A 27,349-nucleotide genomic window follows, 5' to 3' on the forward strand; every position below is an offset into this window, starting at 1 on the left:
ATCTTAAAATTTAGGTGAGTTTTGCTTTCATATAATTTTCAAATTGCATAAATTTCAGTTCAACCTAATTACCTTCATTTTAATGTACTTCATTTTAATTTCCTGGATTTTATGTATGTGTGTCTTCCTGGGAAATAAAATATTAGTATATCTAGCATTAGAGTGAATTGCTAGCTTTATAAAATTTCCTTGAGGGTAATGGGGATTTCTGAAAGAGATATTTAATATTATATAAATATAAATACTTTAATGTAAAGACTTCAGGTGTCCTAAATCTTAGCAGATAAGGCTGGAAAGTTTTTATTTTAACTGGTGACTAATATTCATGTTGCCAGCACACCCCGTGATCCCTCCCAGCTGCCTGTGTCATCATAAGTCTCCAGTTTTTTAGCTAAATTACTTTGCCATATGGTATTTAGGCTGGCCTACTGTCACTCCTAATACACCCAGTCCACTCTCTCTCTCTTTCACACACACACACACGCGCACACACACACACGACATACTCAAATATTGTCTTATTGAGAAAAAAAAAATCTGGAAATGGTGTTTTCTTAAATCTAATGTCATTTTGCTTTGAAGAGCATGTGTCAAGTCCAGCAGATCATATAATTCAATGAAACATTAAAAGTTGATTTTACGATCTCTGTGTACTTGTGGAATAGATATTTTGCCTTTTAAAAAATAACTGGTGGTAGGGTGTGTGGCTCTTGCCTGTAATCCCAGCACTTTGGGAGACTGAGGCAGCTGGATCACCTGATGTCAGGAGTTCAAGACCAGCCTGACCAACATGGTGAAACTCCGTCTCTACTAAAAAATACAAAAAAAATTAGCTAGGCGTGGTGGCGGGCGCCTATAATCCCAGCTACTCAGGAGGCTGAGACAGGAGAATCGCTTGAACCCAGGAGGCAGAGGTTGCAGTGAGCTGAGATCTCACCATTGCCCTCTAGCCTGGGCGACAAGAGCGAAACTCCTTCTCAAAAAACAAAAACAAAAAAGAAACAACTGGTTTATCATATTATTCACATGCCATACAATTTACTCCCTTAAGGGGCATAATTGAATGGTTTTTAGTATATTCACAGTTATGCAATCATTACCACGATCAATTTTAGAACATTTTCATCACCCCAAAGAGAAACCTGATACCCATTAACAATCACATCTCATTCCCCATTTCTGTTTGCCCCTGGCAACCACCAGTCTATTTTTTTGTATCTATTGATTTGCCTATTCTGGACATTTTATATAAATAGAATAATATCTGTAATCCCAGCACTTTGGGAGGCCAAGGTGCGCGGATCATTTGAGGTCAGAAGTTTGAGACCAGCCTGGCCAACATAGTAAAACCCCATCTCTACCACAAAAAAAAAAAAAAAAAAAAAAAAAAAAAAAAATTAGCTGAGTGTGGTGGCATGCCCCTGTTATCCCAGATTCTTGGGAGGCTGAGGCAGAAGAATCACTTGAACCTGGGAGGTGGGAGTTGCAGTGATCTGGGATTGCACCATTGCACTCCAGCATGAGTGATGGAGTGAGACCCTGCCTTAAAAAAAAAAAAATAATAATAAACTAAATGGAATTACACAATGTGTGCTTTTGGTGACTGGCTTTTTTCACTTTGCATGTTTTCAAGGCTCATCCATTTGTTTGGTCTTTTAAATCTTATGTGGTAGAGTTTGGTTTCATGTCAGTGTTTATTTGCCTTTTGTTTTCAAAGATAAGGCCACTTAAATTATTAGATTATTTGAATTCACCTTACGTTATAAGTCTGGTCCTGCTATATCAGTTATCTAAGTATTTAGAAATGGTAGACTAGGGGACCTAGGGTTCTTAAACTTTTCTGTTTTTTACTTAAGTGTGCAATATGAATAAAATATCAGTAGATTTATATTTTAGAAAATGGGGCATACAAGATTGGGGGCTTTATTGACACGTTTAATTCTTTCATGTGTAAAATTACTTATGTTAAAATATGATTTTCTTGTTTTTCCCCCAAACAGTTTTTGTTAATTATTATGAATATTTCTATAGTTGGCTGTTTTTACCTGGCAGGAATGCTTTTCTGCTCAGATGAAGAGATAAGGGCATTAGGCCTGGGATGGACATTTCTGAGTGAATTAATGTGGGATTGGTATTTTTTTTTTTATGAGTGGAAGAGACAAACTATCTTGCATCCATTAGTTTTAAATCATTTTTTAATTTCAGTATAATATATGTAGAGAAAAGTACACATGTCATAAGTGTATACAGCTCAATGAATTTTCAGAAACTGAACACACATGGGTAACTAGCACCCAAATCAGGATATGTAGAATGTTTCTCACATTCCAAAAGCCTTCTTTTGTACTTCTTTCCCGTCATTATCCTTTCTCCCCAAAAAGGAGTCAACACCCTGATGTCTAACAGTATAGAGTAGTTTAGTTCATCCATGGATGCAGTGAGCTGAGATCATGCCACTGCACTCCAGCCTGGGTGACAGAGTGAGACTCTGTCTCAAAAAGGAAACCGTTGTTGGTTTGGTCTAGTTGAATAAATGTTACTAGACATCCACAGTACGCTAGGCTCTGTTTTGATGGGCTTAGGATCTACTGGAGAAGACATAAGTCAATAGATGATTTTGGAGTCTGATACTAAGAGATAAATGCATTAGAAACCATGAGGATGGAGAAGAGATGCTTTGATCTGGCATGAGAATAAAGGAAAGGTTTCCTGGAGGTGAAGTTAAATCTTGAAAGAGGAATAAGTTTGTTAGAGATAGGGAGTGAAGAAAATTTTAGACGTAGACAGGAGCATAAACAAGGCATGGAGGACTGGGCATGGTGGCTCTTGACTATAATCTCGGCACTTTGTGAGGCCAAGATGGGAGGATCACTTGAGCCCAGGAATTCAAGATCAGCCTGGGCAACATAGCGAGACCCCATCTCAAAAAAACAAAAAATAAACAAGGCAGGCGTGGGGTGGAGGGCATTAAATAACTTTTAAAGCAGGTTTTCTGAAACTTGCTTTGATTGGATTAACTTAGATCACATATTGACCCAAAACCTATCTTTGTGATTGGGAGGATATGATTGGGGTGTATTAGGGACTTAACATGTGTAGCTTGAAATTGACCATGATAGGAGTGTTTGCACCACAGAAATTGTCCAACCCTATGTATCTGGGGCTTTTTATTTTTTGTAAAAATGTTTTGCTGTTTACCAGTACACCACTAGATGTAATGATTGGTTTAGGTAAATCCGAGTCAGCCTCAGCTGGCAATAAAGTCAGTTGCTGTTTACTTTTAGTTTTCTCCCCTCCCACCAGACTCGTTCTCTGCTCTACTCTACTCTTTGGAAAGCTGACTGTATAGAGTACATCATTCAGGCTCTCTTCCTCCGGTTTCCAGTTAGATTTGGCCAACGGGAGGCTTTGGCAGGAGATTGGAGGGCAGGAGAGAGAAGATCATGGTATGTATTTCCTGCTCCCTCCCTCTCTTGGTGCCATGATCCGTAGTGCCTGTATCCCTCTAACAACAGCCACTGTCAGGTAGCCCACAGCTCCCACTCTTACCAGGATCTAGTAACACCATTTCCTCCCTTTGCCCTTCAGACTTGGGGATGGTAAAGGCTTTGTGCTGATGTCAGCTTCCTTAACCTTGGGAAAAGTCCCTTCGAAAAGTGACCTAGGCTGAGCATGGTGGCTCATGCCTGTAATCCCAACACTTTGGGAGGTTGAGGTGGGAGGATTGCCTGAGCTCAGGAGTTTGAGTCCAGCCCAGGTAACCATGGCAAAACCCCGTCTGTACCAAAAATACAAAAAATTAGCCAGGTGTGGTGGCACACACCTGTGGTCTCAGCTATTTGGGAGGCTGAGGTGGGGGATCACTTGAACCTGGGAGGCAGAGGTTGCAATGAACTGAGATCTCGCCACTGCACTGTAGCCTGGGCAATAGAGTGAGACCCTGTCTTGAAAAAAAAAAAAAAGAAAAGAAAAGAAAAAAGAAAAGTGGCCCATACACTTTTCACAATCTCAATTGATTGTGCCTTCCATTTCCTGCCTGGATCCTGACTGATAGTGTCATCTTCCTCCTAGCTCATAGGCTATGGTAGGCTATGTGGGAAAAGGTAGGTATCAAAAAAAAAAAAGGGATATTATTAGGAGATCGGGGAAATGGATGTTGAGCTGGCAACAAACAAATGTTTACTACATTCGATTTGAGGACATGTGGTGGTGATATTCAAGAGAGTATATCCGGTAACACTTGAACACTCAGAGGCAGGTCATGGCTAGTAATATAGATTGGGAAATCATTATCCTATTAGTGGTTGTTAAATCTACAAGTGAATAGGATTGTCCATGTTGAATGACTATATATTCAGGCTGGATCTCTAAGGAACACCAGTGTTTAAAGGCTGGATAAGAAAATAACAGCCTTAGATATTTGATACATACTGTCAGAGATGTGGGGAGACAGAGAGAGAGTGAGTGAGTACCTGTATGTGTGTATGTGTAACACAATCAGTGGTGGAGTTGGTTGGAGGGAAACTAAAGAGATTCTGATTTTAAATTGTAACCCATGTCTCTTTGTTCTAAACCAAGGGTTAACAAACATTTTCTGTAAACGGCCAGAGAGTATTTTAGAGTTTGTGGGCTACATGGTCTCTGGTGGCAACTATTCAATTCTGCAAAAAATGCAGCTACAGATAAATACATCAACAAATGAACATGGCTGTGTTCTAATAAAAGTTTATTTTAAAAGACATTGTAAATTTTTTTTAGCTGTTTACCAAAAGACCATTGGATGTCATAACTGATTTAGGCCAATCTGGTCACACCCAGAGCTAGCAGTCAGGTCAGTTGCTGGTTATTTTTAGTTTGTTCCCTTTCTATTAGATCCATTTGCTTCCATTTAGCTCATGGGCCATAATTTGCTGACCTTTGCCCTAAACCAACCACTCCCTTGACATTATCCCTTGGTTATCTCAACGGCACCTTAAATGCATCCAGAATCAAGCTCCTGTTCCCCTGCCAAGCCTAGTACTTTTCTAGTCTTCCCTTCTCAGTGAATGGCATCAGGAAGTCAGAAACCTGGGAGTCATCCTTGATATCTCCCTTTCCCTAATATTCCACAGCCATACTTAGTTCAAACTTCCCTTCTTTCTTATTTGACTACCATAGTAACCTCCTCAGTAATTTCCCCATATTCACTCATTCACAATTTTTTTTCCTTTAAGAGACGAAGTCTCGCTCTATCACCCAGGCTGGAGTGCAGTGGTGCGATCTCGGCTCACTGCAACCTCCACCTCCCACTACCACACCTAGCTAATTTTTGCATTTTTAGTAGAGACGGGGTTTCACCATGTTGGCCGGGCTGGTCTCGAACTCTTGACCTCAGGTGATCCACCCGCCTGGGCCTCCCAACATGCTGAATTTCCCCATATTCACTCTTGATTCCTTGTAAGTGTCTTCTCTAAAGTGATCTTTTAAGAATGCAGATTTTATCAGGTCTGGTTCAGTCCCACAGTTAAGTACTTTCCATGGCTTCCTATTACTCTAAGGATAAGGACCCAAATCTCTAAGGTCCTGCCTGGTCTGGTTTTTGTTTACCTCCCAACCACATCTCATTCTATTTTCTCTCCCTTTCGTATTTTTTGTGTTGCAGTCACACTCCTTTTCAGCCCCTTGACTGACTAAGCTCCTTCCTGGTGCAGGACCTTTGCATGTGCTGTGTCCTCTGCCTGGAATGCCCTCCCTCTTCTCACCTTGTTACCTCTTCCTTCAGATCTTAGCTCAAGAGTAACTTTCAGGGAAGCTTTCATTAACCACTCTCCTCTCCCCCAACATAACAGGGGCCGTACCTGTAGCCACTTTCTTTTTCCTTCCTTTATAGTAGTTATCCGAGTTTGTAATTATGCATTTGTCTTCATGATTAGTTAATTAATATATCAAACTTCTACTGTGTTTCAAGTATACAAGGGAGTGTATTTATTTTGCTTGCATTTAATTCCAAACCCAGAGGGTGGCACAAAACAGATGCTCAATAAATGTATGTTTGAAGAATGAGTGAATGAAGGAGATAATTGTCATGCAAGCTTTGGGATAGAGAAGTTCATTAGTCACTGGTAGAGGATCCAGTAAAATAAGGATAGAAAAGTGTCTACTGAAGTTTTTATCCCTTGGATTTTACAATTTTAAGATATATGATGCCTTTTACCACAAGTGATAGTGGAGTTCAGTTGTACCATAAGGTCTATAAGTGAATGGGAAGGAGGAAATGGAGACCTCAAGTATAGACCACTCTTTCACAAACTTGGCTTAGAAAGGAGAGAAAGGGCAGTAGTTGGTAACTAGAGTAATATTACAGTGTTAAGGAAAGATTTTTTAAAATTGCTATTTATTTTTAAGGATTGGAGAAACCTGTGTATTTAGAGGCTGAAGGGGAGGAGTTGAAGGCAGTAGAAATGGTTTTTTCTTTTTTTTTTTTTTTTTTTTTGAGACAGAGTCTTGCTCAGTCACCCAGGCTGGAGTGCAGTGGCGTGATCTCAGCTCACTGCAATCTCTGCCTCCCAGTTTCAAGCGATTCTCCTGCCTCAGCTTCCTGAGTAGCTGGGACTACAGGCATGTGCCACCATGCCCTATGGCTAATTTCTTTTGTATTTTTAGTAGAGACAGGGTTTCGCCATGTTGCCCAGGCTGCTCTTGAACTCCTAGCCTCATGTGATCCGCCTGCCTCGGCCTCCCAAAGGGCTGGGATTATAGGCGTGAACCACTATGCCCGGCCTAAAGAGGGTTTTACTGCTAAAGCAGGGAATAGAGGGGATGAATCCAGGCAGAGCAGAGGACCTGGCCTTGCATAGGAAAAGGGACATCCTTTCAGTTGGAAGTAAGGATGGGAGCAGTTGCAGGAATGTGTGTGCCTGGGCCGTTTATATGGCCTCAAGTTTCATGACGATGTAAGAGGTAACATTTTCTTCTGAGAATGAGGGGTTTGGAGGTTGCATGGAGGACTGAGGAAGAATGACAAGGGCTTGAAGAATCATGGAATGGGAAGCTAACCAAGGTCAGTTAAAGGTTTGCCAGGCCTCGTCGAGGACTGGACTCAGCTGTGGGTGATATTAACACATTTCTTATGGCAATTGTCCAGTTGTGTGATTTTTCTTGTTCAGGGTATACTAGCCCAGTCTAGTTGTGGTCATCTAGAGCTGAGCTTTTCCTGAAAGGGTGCAATGGAAAGATAGGAGTGTAGGGGAGTTAAGAGTATTGAATGTACTGTAAAAAGGGTGATAGGAATAAAGTGGGTGATTTACAAGCATGCTTTGTTCCTATACTAGAATTTCTGGTGACCTGTCCGCCTGTTTCTCTCAGTGTCTCTCTGCCTGCTCCCCTCCCTCTGAATTTTTGCCCTGAAGGTGCTAACATTTAATAGAGGAATAGCCTTTGTAACTAGGTGCAATCGATGGCATCTGTGCCTGTGTAGGATTATGTACCTAGTGCTAGGAGAAGAAAGGGCGATGAACCGCATGAGGGAATTTGGGAAGGCACCGCAAAGGGCACCGATATTTGACCTGGAATTTGAAGGTGTGTGAATGTTGGGGATGTGGTGTGTTGGGGAACAACCCAGGCAGGATTGTTAGAGGTGGGGAGAGCCTTTCAGACAGAGAGCTGTTCAAAGAGAGGCTCAGTGGCATGAAAGGACACAGTACATGTGGGAAATGGCAGGACATTCAAGTAATGATGAAGGGATTGGGAAAGTAGATGGGATGCAGTGACAGAAGTGTGGGGCTAGATTGCCACTCTTTGAATTTTATTTTGTAGCCCAATAGGAAATTATTGAAAGTTTTTGAATATGTGTGGTGTTCATTTTAATAATAATAGCTAACATTTATTAAAGTTTTTATTACAGATGCTGTGCCAAGCATTTCATGTTGTGAAATGAACAACATGATCATAATAAAAAGTTACCTTTTTTGATTGTAGTCACTCTTCAGAGTGATCCAGTGAAGTAGATCTTGTTATTATTCCCATTTACCAAGTGAAGACATTGAAGCTTGAACTGGTTAGGTAACTGAGATCAAGGTCTCACAACCAGAAAGTAGCTGAGCTAGAACTCAAGTACAGGTCTGGCTAATTCTAAATCTGTATTTTAAATCTCTATACTATACTTATGTTTTCGGATAAAGGAATAGACATGGGGAGAGTGTAGATTGTCCATTCATTTCCACCTCCCAGTTTTTAGAGTTAGATCTGGAGTGATGAATAAGGATTTTCTTACAGTGATGGGTCAGGATTGCAGGCCTAAGAGAGTGGGGACTGAGGGATAAAAGCTTTCCAGCAGAGGGACAGCGTTTGCAAAGGCACAGAAGGCAGGACAGGTTTAGCGTGGCAAAGTCAGAAAGGGTGCCATAGGCAGACCAGGAGTAATCTTCGTCTTTGGGATGGGTCCTATTCTTACGAGTTCGTATTAGTGGGTTCAGTTTTGGTCTCCTCCTTTCAAAAGGAATGTCAACAGACTGGATTGTCTAGAGAGGAGCAAGAAAAATGACTCAAAGCTGGCAGAGGTAAAGGCAGTGGAACTGATGACTCATAACTGTGACAGGAAAGGTTGAGAGTGTGTGGGCAGGACTGAAGAGGTGGCAATAATGACAGTGACACTGTCTAACACGCACTGAGCACTTGCTCTGGTTTGAGTAGGCTTCTTAGTGTGGTATGTGTTTTAACTCTTTTAATCCTCCCAGTGGCCTTCTGAGGTAAGTACTATTATCACCATTCCCATGAGGGTGAGGAGACTGAAGCAGTACGGTAACTTGCTAAGGCTGCAGACTCAGCAGGTAACAGGGCCGGGATTTGAACCCAGACCCTCTGGCATAGGAGCCGTGACCTGTGTGCTCAATCACTACACCATTCTGTCTGTACTGGAAGCACTGCTGATTTTCAGGACAGCGTGTGGGTTTGCAGTTTTCTGAAATCTTGCTGCTCTGTTTGTCTTGGCCACCAGAAGATTCATGGCTTCTTGAGGTAGATAAGGAAGCAGGAAGAACAAAGTACTGGCAATGTAATTTCCTAAAATATGGCTCTGTAGGGAAAGATAAGTTTTTGTTCTCTGAAAGCAGAAGGAACTGGTTAGAATAAAGTGCCAGCCCTTTTCAGGGAGATAAAGTGTCAGATTTGGGTACATGAGTGGTTTTGGAAAAAATAAGTCTCTAGTGGGTTTCAAAATGATACCTTATTTTTACTTGCTAGAATGCATTCACCTATTCTGTTTTCTTCCCCATGATTTACTTTTAATAGATGTGTGATTCCTCAGCCAGCTTTAAGAAAAAGGGAAAAACTAGATAGTACCTTGGGGGCAGTTTCAGAAAATTATTTGAAATAAATCTTCCCATTCTTACTTCCTATTCTTATTTTGCTGTTGATGAGGCAATGGTAGCTTCATGATGCAACCATGCTATACTTGGAGTAAGTCCCTTAGACCATAAAAACTGCCATATTCCCAGAGTGTGTGTGTGTGTGTGAGTGTGTGTGAGTGTGTGTGTGTGTGTGTCTGTGGGGGATGGAAGGGGATGGGCGATGTTGCCTGTTAGCCAGCCATGGGCAGACCCATTGTTTGTAGTTAATTGAACCACAAGCCTGTATCTGGGAAAATGCTGGTGTGACCAGATTTTAAATTTTTACACAAGCCTTCAGTTATGATTTAAAATTAGAAAATGATTGAAAAATACCATCTTTGATTAATGCAGCTATCAACTCCTTGTCCCTTGTAGGCTTGCCTGAGAAGATATTTATTCATATTTATTGCCCTGGCTTTTTGATGAGGGCTCTAAAAATAATTGTTCACTCACATCCGTATATTCCACCCACATGAATGCATTTTAAGTGTTTGGGTTTGCTTTGATTAGGTGTTTATATCGTCCTTTCCTTGGAGATTCACGCAGATGCCCATGTCCGAGGTTATGTTGGAGAAAAGATCAAGTTGAAATGCACTTTCAAGTCAACTTCAGATGTCACTGACAAGCTTACCATAGACTGGACATATCGCCCTCCCAGCAGCAGCCGCACAGTGTCAGTAAGTGTGTACTTTTTTGGAACGTTCCTTTGGTCAACGGTTTTGGAATTGTTTTACTGCAAATCACAGGCATGCCTGAGGCCATCTCATCTCAGAGTAGAAGATGGGCTTCTACTTTAATAGAGATAGATGAACTTTTATCCTATATGACATTCATTTGGTCACATAGGGCGCCGTGTAAGAATTCTGTCAATAAGCTGCAGGAAAAAAAACTGTCAGAAACTCCGAGGAAATGTGGTTTAATTTTTTTTCCTCTTTGTTGTTTCTTTTTGCATTATTTCATAGCTTCATTTTCAGATTTAATGTACTAAGAAGGGTACCTTCAGGACAATTGAATAGAAAAATTCTATAGGTCCAGTCACAGACGTCCTTTCTCTTAAGGCTGCTCATTTTCTGTCGTATTAAGTTGTCTCAGTGGGTGTATCTCTTTGCATATTTGTGCTTTGTGGATTTATCTTGACACTTTTTTTCCAGTGTATAAACATCTGCATTGATTTATATGGCTGCCTTTGAAGGAAATGGTGGCACCTCGTGTTGGTGACAGATGTTGGTGACAGATGGTCTTGCAATATTGGAAGCAATAAACCTTCGTCAAACATATAAAACACATTTATGGTCCAAGTTGCATTGTAGGTGTCTAATTGAAGATTAAAATGCTATAAAATTTTTTTCTCTTTAAGCTTCCAGCAGTATCCTTAGCTCAGGATAGATGTTATTCAAGAATGTGAATGTCATAGCTGTATGAAGATTGTATTTTTTAAAGTATTGTTAATTTATTTATCCTGTTTCCTTCACTGGAAAAATATCCTCTTTGATTTTGTGTAAATAAGCTTTGCATTCTGTGTTAGGAGCCATTGTAGAATGCCACATAGCTTGAGGCTAGGTAGGTGACTCCAGTGAAAGAAGCTAGGCTGTATTCATGCTCCCCTCCCACTTTTTTTTCAGACTTGAAATAGTTCACTTGATTCCGAGTGATCAGGAAACTGTGGCTGGCCTTATTTGGCTCTGCCTCCTTGGTCAAAAGTAGGACAGAGCAAGCAATGAGAAGCTTCCTGGGTGAGAAACAGCAGCTCTCTTCTAGTGCTGCCCTCTGCGAGACTGGTCAGAAAATCAGCAAACTCATACAAGTTGGAATTAAAGTTACATAACATGATGTTGCAGTCATGGAATTAGTCAGTCAAGATTGTGTCAGATTAATCAATAAGCAAGGATATGAGTTTCCTGAACTTAACATTGAATTTACGAGCTAGACTAATCTCGAGGATATACAGTGGGCCATGTTTTGTCAATAAGGAGTTCCAAACTCTTTTACACTGATGCTGATAATTAGTGGTAGGGATTCTTTACCTCCCCCTTTGAAATGTTCAATACACTTATTATTTCTCATTATCTGTCTTTATCACTAAATGTAAGTTCCATGAGAGTAGGAACTATGCCTGTGTGGCTCCCACCGTATCCTTTTGCTTAACAATGCCTAGCACATTAGAAATCTGCACCAAATATTTGTTGAATAAATGCATGAACAAATGAACAAATAAGTGAGTCAGCATCTTTTCTGGGAAGTTGCTTTTCAAAATTGGGCAATTTAGTGGTTGTAAACACCCAGGTTCCTAAATGGGAAGGTACCAAGTAACAAAGAAAGAGGAAAGCCTGTATTTTGCATAAGCCATATTGCATAAGTCATATTGTATTGTAATACCTGCCTGGCCTGCACCAGGTATAATTAGGCTTTTGGTGATGAAGTGTCTAATCAAGGCTTTTGATAAGTGTCTGATAATTAGACTTTTGGCGATGAAATGTCTGATCAAGTCCTAGGCAGCATTGTTTTAATTCAACATATATTCATTGAGTACTTATCATGTATTAGACTTAGGGAATATATTAATTGTCAAGGTAGATAACTTGAGAGAGGCTGAATTATATGACACTCTCCTCCTTTGAGAACAAGCAAAAATCTCCCTTTTGTCACTTACTAGTTGTATACCTTAGAGCAACTCACTTAGTCTTTTGTTTGGCTTTGTTTTCTTTCTTTCCTTTTTTTTTTTTTTTTTTTTGAGGCGGAGTCTAGCTCCATCACCCAGGCTGGAGTGCAGTGGCACAATCTTGGCTCACTGCAATCTCTGCCTCCTGCGTTCAAGCAGTTTTCGTGTCTCAGCCTCCCGAGCAGCTGGGATTACAGGTGTATGCCACCACACTCGGCTAATTTTTGTATTTTTAGTAGAGATGGGGTTTCACCATGTTGGCCAGGCTGGTCCTGAACTCCTGAGCTCAAGTGATGCGCTCACCTCGGCCTCCCAAAGTGCTGGAATTACAGGCGTGAGCCACCATGCCCAGCCTGTTTCCCTTTTTATACGTTTGGGATAATTATACCTGCCTCATGTAGTTCAGTGTAGTTGTGAGGCTCAAGTGAGTAAATGTGTGGAAATTATTGGCAAACTGTAGAGAGCTATTCAAACATGAGATGCTACTTTAGAACAAAGTTTCCCAACTTTGGCACTGTTGACATTTTGAGCCAGATAATTCTTTATTGTGGGTGCTGTCCTGTGCATTGTAGGATGTTTACTAGCATCCCTGGCTTCTACTCACTAGATGCCAGTAGCAGCTCCCCAGTTGTGACAATTGAAAATGTCTTCAGATATTGCCAATATCTCTTGGAGGGTGAAATTGCCTCTGGTTAAGAACTATTACTTTAGGGTTCCAGGGAAAATTTAGAAGCGATTCAAGGATTAGGATCCCAGAAGTGTCTCATTGGGCCTTTTTCTGATCAGTTTTATTAACCTATAGGATGGAGGTTAAAAAAGCATAAAAAGTTGCCCAACTGAAAAAAAAAAAAAAAAAAAAAACCACACCATTATACAGTTGTATTTTATTTTGGACCTACTGAGGTTTATATTTTCATTGCATTTTCCAAGTTAACTTTTTCTCTCGTGGTGTTGCTTTCTTAGATATTTCATTATCAGTCTTTCCAGTACCCAACCACAGCAGGCACATTTCGGGATCGGATTTCCTGGGTTGGAAATGTATACAAAGGGGATGCATCTATAAGTATAAGCAACCCTACCATAAAGGACAATGGGACATTCAGCTGTGCTGTGAAGAATCCCCCAGATGTGCACCATAATATTCCCATGACAGAGCTAACAGTCACAGAAAGGGGTAAGCTCATTGCCACCAACCTTCTTCTGCAGTGCTCTGTGACTGCGGTGGTGCTTTCTGGAGAGCTCGATGATAAACAAAGCTGTCTATCTTTGTAAGCCAGTTGGGTCATTAAATCATTGAGTCAAAGTAATTTTTCTGCCATCCCAATATGTATGTTGGGGTGAATTTTTAATCTTTATTTTGAAAACTGAATTTCCTCTTCAGATGTTGTCATAGTTTCTCCATTACCCTTTTTTTAAATTTTAAAACCAAAGTTCTTGTGGAATGCATAGAAAACCCCTGAGTAAATACAGGGTTGTTATCTCTGTGAAATGGAAGTATTCCAGTTTTCCTAGCATGTTCATACTCCCAGGTATGAGATAATGTTCTTGCCTGTGTCTTGAAAGGGTACCCCCAAAACCATGAGAGGTAGTGCTTTTCTTTTACGTTGCAAAGAACAGTAGTTTCCCTTTGCCGTGAAACAGGAGGAGAGTAGATTAAGTACTGATTTTTTTTTCTACGTTATTCCCTGATGACGATTAAGTGGTCGTTCTAGTCCTTAATTGGATTTGAGCCAAAGATTTAGAGGCACATTATGGGTCATTATAGATTCGTCATCATTTCTCAAGTCTTTTTCAAGTTTCTCTCCCTCCCTTTTTCCCTCCTTTTCTCCCTCCCTTCCTTCCTTCTTCCTTCCCAACTTCCCTTCTTTTCTCCTTCCCTTCCTCTCTCCCTCTCTCATTTCTTCCTTCTCTTTCCCTTTCTTGCTTTCTCTCTCTCGCTCTTTCTTACTTCTTTTCTTTTAAAGGTAATAACTTGTAGGTTTCAAAGGCGAGCACATTCATACTCCTGGCAGAAGAAGAAAATGATACAGTTTTGCTGGAAGGCAGTTTGGTAGTATGAATCAGCTGCCTTAAAAGTTTAGGCCCTTTGATGTAGTAATTCCATTGTAAATTTCGTCTTAAGGAATTAGAGCTAAAGATGAAGATTTATGTACAAGTCTGGCCATCCGAATGTGACTTATGGATTCTAAGAATTCGAAACAACTTGAATGTTCAGCATTAGAGGATTAGTTCTATAAATTATTCAATATGATAGAATGCTATGCAGCCATTACACATCACATCTGGAAGGAATTGTTAATTATTTATCATATAATAAGTTAAAAAGGAGGTTAAAAATAATACGTAATATATGATCCATACTTAAAAATATATATGCCCCCCATGCACCCCATACCCAGTGCCCCAGAAGAAGATTAAATGGGCAGATACCAAAGTCTTCTTCCTAGGAGTGGGATCGTGGGTACATTTTTATTCTTCATTGTACTTTTGTGTATTTTCTACCTTTTCCACAATGATTTATTACTTTTGTAATCAGAACAAATATAAGAGCAAAAGTAGAACCTAGTTTCTCATGTCACAGGAGGCATATTTGCACGTCCCTGTCTTTTACCTTCTCTTTCTCCACCTCTAGGTTTTGGCACCATGCTTTCCTCTGTGGCCCTTCTTTCCATCCTTGTCTTTGTGCCCTCAGCCGTGGTGGTTGCTCTGCTGCTGGTGAGAATGGGGAGGAAGGCTGCTGGGCTGAAGAAGAGGAGCAGGTCTGGCTATAAGAAGTCGTCTATTGAGGTTTCAGATGAGTAAGTCCAGCAGGAGCCCTGGGCAGCAAGCCTGTTTCCTCCTTAGCACCCTACCCAGACCCCTACATCCACACCTTCCTTTCTTCTGGACCGAGTTTAGTTCTGCTGGTGAACTTTGTTTTCAAAGAGAATAGTTCTGCTAAGGGCTGCCAAAAGGAAGGTTGAAAGTGAAGTGTGTGAATATTAATTTGGAGAGAGATGGGGCAGTTGATATATGGTCCTAGTCTTCTGCTTTGGAAATCAGATTGTACAGTGCCATGGTCTGAATAAATTCTGAAGTTGATGTTTCATTCTTTCAATTCCAGGTCAATTATTTTTCCTTCTCCTTGTATTTGGCACTGAGCTGATGATGTCTCCTGATAGAAAATGCAATGAGAGAGGCTTTAAGAATAGCTGTGGAGGACAACAGCAATTTGAATAAGCAAGATCTATTCTTGGTCAGCATATGTTCTGAAGTGAGGGGCTACATGGATTGTGGTTATCAAAAAGATTTATTAAACATTATTCTGCCAGTGAGCAGGTGTGATCTAGTATATTCCCTAAAAATAAATGTAGTAAAAGGAAATCAAAACAAAAATCTACATAAAACTCCTGTTCTCCATTATCTATGTCAGGGGAGGGGAGTCTTACATTGAGAAGGTCCAGAATTCTCTCTCTCTCTCTCTCTCTCTCTCTCTCTCTGTGTGTGTGTGTGTGTGTGCGTTAATTCAATAATAAGAGAGCATCCTGTGCCCTTTCCAAGGAATCTGTGGCTCTAAAACGGCAAAGAACTCTTGGTAAAAATGCTAATGTCTATTTCTAAGAGTGGTATCCAAAACCCCTTATGATTTTACTCTAAGTCACATTGTTTCCTGACATCTCCCCACGTCCCAGCTGCCATGAACTTATTTATTTGACCTAACATACTATACTTAGGTCAAATATTTTTCCTAACTCTTTCTCATCCTCTAAGACCCCGCCTTTTGTCTTGCTGGTAATGCCCTCCTTCCTTCTCTTGTTTGCCTGGAAACTTTCTTATCCTCCAAGACCCAGCTGAAATAGCCCCTTCTCTTGAGTTTCCCTGAGTCCTCAGGGAACAGTTAGTCACTCCTCGCTCTTTGCTGCTGCAGCAGTTTGACCTTAACTCTATTAAAACCCTATCACACTGCATTATAACATATTTGTTAAGTTGTAACAGGTCTTTCACCCCTATCATGAGCTCTTTACAGCCCCAAGTTTTATTTATCTTTTTACCTCTAGGCTAGCACAATGTTGAGACTTTGTCAGTGCTTGCTACACTTCTGAATGAGTGGTTATTTATTGAGCAGTTATTATGTGCCAGGCACTATGGTATGTGTTTCACATGTATTTATTTTTTTATTTACTCCTAACAACTATGCTTTAAGGGTGGGTGGTGACATGTGCATTTTTTTGTTTGTTTGTTTTTTGAGATGGGAGTGTCACTCACTCTATCACCCAGGCTAGAGTACAGTGGTGTAATCTCGGCTCACTGCAACCTCCGCCTTCTGGGTTCAAGTGATTCCCCACCTTAGCCTCCTGAGTAAGTGGAATTACAGGTGTGTGCCACAATGCCCAGCTAATGTTTGTATTTTTAGTAGAGATGGGATTTCGTCATGTGGGCCAGGCTGGTCTCGAGCTCCTGACTTCAGGTGATCCACCCACCTCATCCTCCCAAAGTGCTGGGATTACAGGCATGAACCACTGCGCCTGGCCAATATGTGCATTTTATAGATGAGGAAACAGGCTTCTGGGGCTTAAATAATTTGCCCAGTCACCCAGCTAGTGAGTGGAAGAGCTGGAATCTAAAACCAGACCTGTCTCACTTCAACACCTGTACTTTTAACTGCTCTACTCTATTGAGGATAGTGGTGATTCAGATGTGGTTTGTCCTCTTTTTACAGCACTGATCAGGAGGAGGAAGATGCATGCATGGTGAGGCTCTGTATCCGTTGCGCTGAGTGCCTGGTAAGTGCATGCCATTCCTTCTGCTTACTGCTGATGTCCCACTTTCCTGCTTACCTAACAGGATCCATCCTATGCCCTCAGACACAGCAGAGGATATGCAGTTAGGTCCCAGCAAGATATAAGCCAGCATCTTCCCCCAAAGCATTTTGGACTCAGGGGACCCCTACCAATTCTAACCATGATTTGTTTCTTGTCTCATGGGCAGAAAGTGGTGGTCGTAGGTTAAGGAAGGGGGCCACGTAGAGTAGTTTCTACTGACTGACAGAAAATCCCAAAACAGGAGTGTCCTGTGCCACTGAATTCATATTAGGAGACTTCGACTGGCTGGACCCAATCCTGAATTTAACTTTTCCACCGAGCCGTAGTATTTTTCAGGGAGTTAGGGAGATATAACCTTTTAGGTAACTTGATGTCTTTTATCAATAAGAAATACCACCCCGGAAGGCCCAAGTTTTGATTTAAATGTCAAAAGGCTGTCATCCCTCCTGCTTTGAGTACTCGCTGTGACTAATGACAGAATCAGAGAGTCCAGTTAGGAGGCTGGGGTGGGTGTCCTAGGATCCTAGCAGGAGGGAAGACTCTCTGATGTGGTGCAGTTGAAAACAGGTCATAAAGAACTTCTGATCCCATATGATACATACCTGTCATTGCCTCCTGTTTACTTTTTGCCAAGCTCACACTTGGCTTGATGACTAATTGCAGTGTTTTTTGTTTCTGTTTGTCTCATGCACTTAAGTATCAAAGGGACGATGAGAGAAAGGTTGGTATTGCCAGTGCAGAGGACCTAATACCTACCTTTGGAGGCTCGGATATTTTTGAGAACACAAAATAAGTTAATGTTCATATGGTTATTATCCACATTTCAGATATTAATCCATTCAACAGTGATTTGTTGAGCATCTGTCACATGCCATGTGTACTGTTCTAGGTGCTTAGGAACCAGCAGTGAACAAAACTGACAAAAATTCCTACCCTCTGAGAACTGAATGTTCCTTGCCTGGAAAACTTTCTCATCCTCTAAGACTCTGTTGAATTGGGGTACAAATACTCACAGAGTTTTTAAAAATAAGTAAAATATATAGTATATGAGATAGTACTTAATGATATGGAGAAAAAAAGCAGAAAAGGGGGATGGGATGGCTGGATAGGGAGTGTGACATTAAATAGGTTAGGGACAACCTCAGTGAGAAGATATTCGAGCAAACACCTGAGAGAAGCAAGCCATATGGCTACTGTGGAGGAGCGTTTCAGGCAGAAGAAATGACGGGTACAAAGGCTCTGAGGAGGGGCCATGACTGGCATGTTCTTGGAGTAACAAAAGGGCAGTATGGCAGGAATGAAGACAGCAAGGCAAAGAATAGTATTTGTTGACATCAGAGAAGTAACGCAGCAGCTACATCTTACAGAACCTTGTAGATGATTGTAATGACCTGGACTTCTACTCAATGAAATGGAATCCATTGGAGGGTTTGGGAAGAGAAGCACTATCAACTGATGTCTGTTTTAAAAGTATTACTCTGGCTTTTGTGTTGAGAATGGGTGGTAATGAACAATGACAGAATCAGAGAGTCCAATTAGGAGGCATTTGCATTAATCCAGGTAGCTGAAGATGCTGGTAGTTTGAACCAGGGTGGTGGTGGTGGAGGTGGTGAGGAGTGGTTGTATTCTGATTATGGTTTGAAGGTAAAGCCAGAAGGATTTACTGCTTTTGCATTTATATATGAAAAAATGAGAGGACTCAAGGATAGTTCCAAGATTCTTGACTTGAGCAACTGGTAGAATAGAGTTACCATTTGCTAATATGTGGAAGTCTGTGGGTGAATCAGATTTTAGGAGGAAGATCAGAAGTTGGGTTTGGGCATATTAAGTTTGAAATACTTACTAAACTTCCAAGTGGATATGTGGAGTGGGCAGTTGTGGGTGTGGAGTTCAGAAGAGAGGTCTAGACTGAAGATAGAGATTTAGGAGCCATTAGCAGATAGAGACTGATAGAGACATTTCCTCCAGGGAAATGAATGTAGATAAGGAAGGGGTCAGAGGAAGGAGCCTGGGCCCTCCAAGATTTCTAGTATGGGAAGATGAAGAGGACTTATTAGTAAAGAGGCTAAGAAAGACTGACTAGTGAGGTAGGAAGAAAATCAGGAGATTTTGGTATTCTGGGAATCAAGTGAAGAAGTAGTTTAGGAAATAGTGATCTAGAGAGTGATCAACTGTATCGTTTGTTGTGGAGTCAGGTGAAGTAAAATGAGAGCTGATAATTGATTATTGGATGATTTTGGAATATGGAAGTCATTGGTGACCTTGGCAAAAGGAGCTTCAGTGGAATATTGGGAATGAAAACCTGTCTGGGGTGGGGTCAAGAAAGATTGCAGAAAGATGCATTGGGGCAGTGGCTATAAACAACTCTTTCAAGGAGTTTTGCTGTGAAGGGATGCAGAGAGACAGGCAATATGTGGAGGGCAGGGTCATTGGTGGCTTTTCCTTTTAAGATGGGAGAAATTGAGCACATTTGTATACAGATGGGAATTATGTAGTAGAGAAGGAAAAATTGATGCTGCAAGAGAGAGAGGAGAGGATTGCTGGGGTAATGTCAGGATCTAGTGTGTAAGTGGAGATGTTCACCTTACATAAAGTAAGACAGGGAGAGTGTATAAGAACAATAGGGAAGGCCAAATAGATGGGTCCAGATGTAGATGAGTGGCCACATGTGATAGAGCTTGTGGAAATTCCCTACTGATTGCTTCTCTAGTCCCAGTAATGGGAGAAAGCAAGGCTGTCAGCTGAGAATGATGGGAAGAGGAGGTGTTAGAAGTTTGGGGAAAGAGGGAAGGGTATGAAATAGTCATCAAGGAGAATGAATAGACTAGAGAAATATGGTATACCAGATAGTGCTAATGGCCCACTTGAAGTTAGAAGTAATAAATATGAGTATGAATAATAATAATGGTAACAGGAGCTAGTCTTGAATGAGTGCTTACGAAGTGCCAGGCAGTGCTAAGTAATTTACATATATTGCCTCATTCAATTCTCATAACAGTTCTATGAGGTGTATTTTTATTGTCCCCATTTTACAGATGAGGAAACTGAGGCTTAGAAAAGTTAATAACTTTATCCAAGGTCACACAGCCAGCCAGCAAGAGGTGGAACTAAGTGGTAGACTGACAGCTAGTCTAAATTCCTAACCACAATTTTGCACATTTCTGCAAGAGAGTGGGGAGAGGATCGCTGGGGTGATTCCACCAACGCTTGTTTTGCTAAGAAACGGTGCTGTAGACAGGCATCCTTTCTTGTGTGTTGAGGTTTTAAAAAATATTCAAGGGAAAGGAAACCACTAGGGCTTCAAAGCAGAAAATCGCCCAATAGACACCAATTACGTTGAGGTCCTGTGAAGCTCCATGGGGGAATTTAGGTGTATTGCGTCAGTGGCATTTCACTTGTGGTCGTCTCCCCAAGCCAGGTTCCATCTGGAGGATCCTAACACGTGGTCTTTGCCTAAATTCCAACTGTGGAATTGTGTTTCACACCTACTGTTTTTCTCCCTTCAGGATTCAGACTATGAAGAGACATATTGATGAAAGTCTGTACAACATAAGAAGAGTCACCTAATAACACGAAACATCCCATTCCACTGGCAGCTAACGCCTGTCAGGGAAGTGGAGCTGGCCTAGACCATAGTGACGGACAATCCTGGAGATCATCAGTAAAGACTTTAGGAACCACTTATTTATTGAAGAAATGTTCTTGTATTTATAAACTGTTCAGGAACTCTCATAAGAGACTCATGACTCCACTTTCAATAAATTATGCTGTAATTGAATGAAGAAATTATTTTCCTGAGCAAAAAGATACTTTTTGATTTGTCTTTGCTCTGGAATGTATTACATGTTTTCTTCCAACTGTTTGAAGGAGAATCCTGAATGTTTGCCACACTGCTGATGCCAAAATAATTTTTTAAATGAAGTGGAGCTTATGATTTCCTGACGTGTCACCAGACAAAATGTTTGCTTGGGATAGGTGTTCTTTGTTCTTTGCTCCATGTACACTTTCAGCTGGGAGTTAGTATAGGGCATATACTCATTGGTTGAATCACCTCAACCTCAGTTGTGTTTGGATAATTTAGGGTGTATAGCCTTAGTTTCCTTAGAGTTTTGGTAGGATCAAGTCATTGGTTTGCTTTGACTGGGTTTTTAAAGTATTAAATACAATGTCATCAATTTACAGTTAAGGAAAGGAATCATGAAGTAGAAAAATTATTTTATTTAGTCTTGCTGGTACAATTTGGGCCAAGGAGTCTTTGTTATTTTTTTTCTTTTTCTTTTTTTTTTCTTTTTTTTTTTTTTTTAAGGCAGAGTCTCACTGTGTCGCCAGGCTGGAGTACAGTGGTGTGATCTTGGCTCACTGCAACCTCTGCCTCCTGGGTTCAAGCGATTCTCATGCCTCAGCCTCCCAAGTAGCTGGGATTACAGGCATGCGCCACCATACCCAGCTAATTTTTGTATTTTTAGTAGAGACGGGGTTTCACCATTTTGGCCAGGATGGTGTCAATCCCCTGACCTCATGATCCGCCCGCCTCGGCCTCCCAAAGTGTTTGGATTACAGGCATGAGCCACTGTGCCTGGCCTGTTGTTTTATTTTCTTATAACTACAACTTTTCTTCTTGACTTTTCAGGTCCGAGGCAAGAAAAACTCTTTACAGGTTTTTAGTGGGGGCTTATGGAGTATTTCAGGAGTTCTTTGCAATTAAATCATCTTTTCACTTGTATTGTCTTTCAAAACTTTGTTGATTTCTAAAATGCACCAACTATGAGTAACTATGGTATTTGCAAGCGGTTTTTACAAAATATTTGAGATGAGGAAGTGAGATTGTGCATAACATACTTATCCTTTCTGTTCTCTCAGTGCCTTACAGCAGGTTACTCCATTCTGCTATGACAACTTGTTTCAAATGTTAATTTATGTAGGATTTTTTATAAGCCATTAAGGCATATGTATAGCATATCAGTAAAGATGGATAGTGCATATATAAATAGTCCTCTGTAATAGTGATTGGATTTACTTCTCAATTATGAGAGACAAAAATTATCCCCTCACCTGTCTCTATTCTTTCAATAGGTTGATCCCTTATCATGGTTTTTCATTAGTTGGTCAGGAAGTTTCCATATTACAGCACTTTAGACTGTATATGTTAGTTTAAAAATCATTTTTCTCTCTCTCTCAATTTCTTTTTTTTTTTTTGCAAAGACCTAATTTTAAAAATTTGGGTTATTAGATCTGTATCGTAGATTTGGCGTGGCCTCTTCTGTTAACCTAGTCCACAGATTAGTGAATCTGGTTAGTTGAAGGACATTGTGATTTGACTCTGGTCATGTGAGGAAGTAGAAGAGGCAAAGACAGGAACGGCAGTTTACATTTCCACTGGTTAAACCTCACGGTACTTTGGGGGGCTGCTTGTTAACTTATGTGGTTATCTGAGGCCAATCTAACGTGACCATTTCTGACACCTCAACAGAGAGAGGAAAGCAACTTGAGCAATGACAGTAAATAATTTGGGCTCTCAGAGATTTGAAGATAGAGACCTAATTGTGAGGGGCACTATTTTGTGGGTCCTCATTTCTCCACGAAAGAGATGATGTTACAGGAACCCACTGAAAGCCACATCCCATTAAATGAGGAACCGGTTTTGGCTGGGCCTTCTTGTAATGTCCTTGCAGGTGTGTTGTGAAGATTAATGCAGGGTGCTATGTTTGTAGATTGACACCTAGTCTAAACTTGAGGTAATTGGTGCTCTATGAATACTCAGTCATGTTATTTTATAGCCTTAATCATGATTTGAACTAGTCCCTTCCTTTTTAAATGACTGAATGGAGTCCTTCGTGGTAAGGGGAGTACATTGATAATTTAGTTTACTTCATGGGTTTGTGGTCACATCCCAGTCATCAGCTGCTATCATTTTCCTTCTTCATCCCTTATGTTGAGATTTGGGTTACAGCTTTTTATTCTTTGAAGGATCACGAAGTAGTGTACAGACACCTGCCTTCTTTAAGGATGAAAGGAAGATAAAGTGTTTTTTTGTTTGTTTGTTTACTTGTTTGTTTCACCTATTGTTTGAGTAACTTCTAAGGTGCTATTCTCTCTCTCTTTTTGCTACCCCATGAGCTCTTGTCACAGCCATGGAAACCAGCCTTGTTTAGAAAGGGAACTTAGTTCAGAAGGGGTTAAAAGCCTTCCAGAGTTTTTCTTTAGCTGCTGAAGTTTTTACTTGTGGTTACATGACCTTAAGTTTTATGCATTAGGCTCTTAATTCTATTACAAAATGTGAACTTACCAATTGCTTTGTGTTTTCCATGTGACCTGTTACTTCAGGCTACTTGGGGAACATCTTAGTCCTCTGTAGCTCCTGAACCCAGCACTGGTGCTTCAAGAGAGAAGGTAGCCCATCTTTGTTCAAAACAAAACAAAACACCACTTCTGGAGGCCATATCCTGAATATGAATGTTCTACTAAGTCACTCAGTTATGGTTCTAAAGGGAAACCATAAGAAGACCCACAACGAGTGGACCAAGACTATTATTTAATTGCACAACTTGAAACTTTGCTGCCAGAAGAGGCAGCTCCATTCCTTTGACTCCATTGTTGGGCTGTTAACTGCTGCACGTCATTGACTTTTTTGGTTTTTGTGTTTTTGTAGGAGGGTAGGCGCTGTTGGGCCATATGCACAGATATTGTAACTCTTGGTGTCTTTACTGCATCATAGTCAATAAACTTCTTTGCACCCTTTGGCTACCTTTTGGTGTGTGCATATCTACATATAAGGTAGGAATTGTCATGTGAAAAAGATGGGGGTTTGTGGTGTTAAAAGAGAAACTTTAGCTGAATTAAATTTAAAAGAGTTGAATTGAGCACAGAATGATTCACGAATCGGGCAGTCTCGTGAGCCAGAGTAGGCCCAGAGACTCCAGCGCAGCCACGTGGTGGAAGATTTATGGACAGCAAAAGGAAAGTGATGTACTAAAAACAGAAGTGAGGTACAGAAACAGCTGGATTGGTTACAGCTCAGTGTTTGCCTTATTTGAACAGTTTGAATCGTTGGTCATCTTTGATTGGCCAAACTCAGTGATTGGCATAAGAGTAGACTACAGTCTGTATACTATTCCATTTAGGTTATAGTTCATGATGTACAGAGAAACCTTTAGACCAAACTTAAGATATGTAAGGAGGCAGCTTAGGCTGAACTTGATTTAACAGTGGTTTTCAGCATTGTGCAACCAGTCATGTCTGAGCTGTAGCCCCGCAAGAACCCGCAGAGATTCTGTGGTATGCTGGAACCAGCTCACGTAGCAAGAGCTAATTACAGGCTGAGTATCCCTAATCTGAAAATACAAAACCTGAAATACTCCAAAATCTGAAACTTTGAGTGCCAACATGATGCTCCAAAGAAATGCTTATTGGAGCATTTTGGATTTTCAGATTAGGGATGTTCAACTGGTATGTATTTGGCAAATATTCTAAAATCTGAAAACAAATATGAAATCTGAAACACTTCTGGTCCCAAGCATATTGGATAAGGGATACTCAACCTGTATTACATTTTTTAGGAATTTTGCAAGCCAGTTGTTAAACTGTTGGTAGCTTGAAATAGGCCATGATGGGAATATTTATACTGTGGAGATTGCTGGTTCTCTAGCACATCACTTCTAAAGTACCGTGCAGCATAGTGCTTGGGAGGAAACGTTCAACAGCTTTTCAGATGATACAGGACAAGTTCCATAAGATGAGTCTGCCCATGCCTAGGTCAAGCCAATGTAGCCGAGGTTGAAGGTGCATACATTGAGAACATCTATTTTTGAAGTAGTGACTAAGACTGAGAGGTATCTTGAAGTGAAGAAACCTTGAGTTCTAATCTAGGATGTCCAAGTCACCCAAGAGGTTCTCTATGGGAATCAATGGCTGCCTGTATTCTGGAAATGCTGATATCACACGGCCAGAGGAAACTCATGTCTGCGTAGCGAGTTGGGGGACTGGGCAGGCATATCTTTGGAAGCAGTGATTGGGTGATTGCCTGGCGAGGTTGCACCTCTGTTTTGAGAGGAAAAATAAAAGAGGTTGCATATCTTTAAGACAGAATGTTTTGTGTTAATATTACATTTATTGTATTTTGTTTGCATGAAACGGATTTCTTTCTCAGCACCTACTTGCCTGGTGCCATTCAAGCTCCTACCCTCAGAGGGCTTGTCATCTAAAAGGGAAGATGGCATCTGAAGAAGTCTGAGTGTGAGGTTCACTTCAGTAGGTTGAATTTGTCACCTCTTTTTAGAATGAAAATATACATAAAAATTGGGTAATGAGACTGAAATGAGAACCTTGAGTTAGAGGTTCCTGTTTGCATCTCTGCAGCCACTTCAGAAGGCACGTGTTTGGTTTGCTCTGAGCCTAACCTAGAGTGCTCGCAGCAGTCTTTCAGTTGAGCTTGGGAACTGCAGCTGTGGGGAGATTTCAGTGCACTGCCTCTCCTGGGTGCTCTTCATCTTGGGTAAGCAGTTGCTTTGAATTTCTTAAGCCATTATTTGAACTTTTCTCATGCAGAAGTGTGCCAGTCCTGAAGGCTGGTTGAATTGGTAGTCTCTCAGGATGGTGAAGCCGTGATTGTAGAACTCTTGATCTCTGGAGGGGGATGTCATAAAGTAGTCTAGTGGGTGCTGTTTCAGTTACTCTCATGTAGAGTAACTTAGGTGAATCTCCTCAGCAAAAAGAGGAGCAAAGTTTCCTCATAATAAGAGTATGTGACAGTGATGATGACAAGGCTTCAGCTTTAAGTCACCCATGGGTTTAGGTAGAGCTGTGACTGGCTGTTCTTGAGCTCACAGCAGAGCTCTTTCTTCGCTATTTTTCTTTTTAGAAGACAGTTTTAAATTTTATTTTTAAACAAATTTCATTGTGTATATTTAAGGTAAACAACATGATGTTGTGGGATACGTGTAGATAGTAAAAAGTTTACTATGGTGAAGCAGATTAATATATCCATCATTTTACATAGTTATACCACTGTTTTTCTTCTCCCCATTATAGACATGCCAATATTTAACCTTTAGAAGCCCGAGACTTAAATCTCCCAAGAGAGCTAGACTACTGTCCATACTTGTTACACCCTCAGCACAGCCCTGACCTTGGGAAAGGCTCATGCAGGATGGTTTAGGTATAACCCACTCTGAAGCAGGGAGCAGGAATAAGGACCTCCAGGGTCCCATTCGTGTAGAGAGTTAACCGATGTCACCTAGACTGTGTTACAGAAGCCATGTGACCTACCAGTCTGTGTTCAATGGCTTAACAATGGAAAATGAGGGCACATATTAAGAGGCATGGCTTAGAGTGGTTATATAGACTTGGAGACCTAAAAACATCTGAGAGCCCAGAAGTGCACAGCAGTATGCAGATGGATTGAGAGGACTCGGCACTGCAGGTGGACAACACTCTGTGAGTGAAAGAAGGCTGTGCAGTTGTCTGTTTGATCAGTGGTTAGTTGTCCTTACTAGGGACAAACACTGAGGGACAGCAGCTCTCCCTTATTTTGTCTCATGATATTGTCATTTGGGGGGTAACTTTGGCATCTTGTATGGTAGTCTCATTGTGGCATATCTCTTTTCCGAAGATGTTTTTTCTGTAGTAACTGCCAAGGAGAACAATTTCCCTACACTGTTTAGTAACTTTAAAAATTGACACATAATAATTACACATATTTATGGGGTACACAGGGGTGTTTTGCTACATACAGTGTATAGTGATCGGATCAGACTAATTAGCATATCCATCATGTCAAACTTTTTTTCATTTATTTGTGTTAGGAACACTCAGTATCCTCCTTCTACCTCTTGGAAACTATGCATTGTTGTTAACCATAGCCATCTTAAAGTGGTATAGGACACTAGAATTTATTCTTCCTATCTAGCTGTAATTTTGTTTCTGTTGACAAATCTCTCCCTATGTCCCTTCCCCTCTAGTATCCTCTGTTCTACTTTTTACTTCTGTGAGATCAATGTTTTTAGCTTCCACATATGAGTGAGTACATTCAGTGTTTAAGTTTCCGTTCCCAGCTTATCTCACTTTACAGAATGTCTTCCATTTCCATCTATGTTACTGTGAATCATAGATTTCATTCTTTTTAATGCTCAAATAATATTTCATTGTGTACATATATCACATTTTCTTTACCCATTTATCTATTGTTGAACACCTAGATTGATTCTATGTTTTGGCTATTGTAATAAGTGCTGCAATAAACATAGGAGTGCAGATGTCTCTTCAATATAATGATTTCCTTTCCTTTGGATAAAGGTCCAGTGGTGGGATTGCTAGATCATATAGTAGTTTATTTGTAGTTTTTTGAGGGACCTCCATATTTTCCTGGGTAGTGACTAGCCAGGGCTGGTGTCATGGGTGGTAAGGGTATTTACCAAGACAGCCATAAATAAAAAAATACCTTGCAAGGTTGCTGGGCAGTACAGCAGGGAAAGGGCTGTCTGCAAAGAGGCAGGGACTGAGATAAGTTTTATAGGGTCGTGCTGGAG

General features: G+C 40.7%; 2 protein-coding genes across 6 annotated transcripts in view; both read left to right on the forward strand.

Moving 5' to 3' along the window:
- MPZL3 (myelin protein zero like 3) overlaps window positions 1–23,564 on the forward strand; it is a 24,480-nt gene extending 916 nt beyond the window's left edge. For 2 of the 3 annotated variants that reach the window (XM_031652921.1, XM_017948991.3), the window contains exons 2-7: window positions 3,386–3,446; window positions 9,876–10,042; window positions 12,988–13,198; window positions 14,657–14,822; window positions 16,724–16,787; window positions 20,333–23,564. In XM_031652921.1, coding sequence (XP_031508781.1) covers window positions 3,386–3,446; window positions 9,876–10,042; window positions 12,988–13,198; window positions 14,657–14,822; window positions 16,724–16,787; window positions 20,333–20,359 — 696 coding nt within the window. In that variant the 3' untranslated portion in view covers window positions 20,360–23,564. The remainder of the gene's footprint in view (window positions 1–3,385; window positions 3,447–9,875; window positions 10,043–12,987; window positions 13,199–14,656; window positions 14,823–16,723; window positions 16,788–20,332) is intronic. The other variant, XM_003910773.4, reaches the window with a different exon arrangement.
- Window positions 23,565–24,339: 775 nt separating this feature from the next.
- Window positions 24,340–27,349, forward strand: part of JAML (junction adhesion molecule like) — a 35,268-nt gene continuing 32,258 nt past the window's right edge. Inside the window, exon 1 of one of the 3 annotated variants that reach the window (XR_004177336.1) lies at window positions 24,340–25,317. The gene's annotated coding sequence lies outside the window, so the exon portion shown is untranslated. Of the gene's footprint in view, window positions 25,318–25,341; window positions 26,259–27,349 lie in introns of those variants that run through there. The other 2 variants (XM_021926595.2, XM_009187386.3) reach the window with 2 other exon arrangements.

This window comes from Papio anubis, chromosome 12 (genome assembly GCF_008728515.1).
Source record: "Papio anubis isolate 15944 chromosome 12, Panubis1.0, whole genome shotgun sequence".
In the NCBI taxonomy this organism is placed as follows: Eukaryota; Metazoa; Chordata; class Mammalia; order Primates; family Cercopithecidae; genus Papio; species Papio anubis.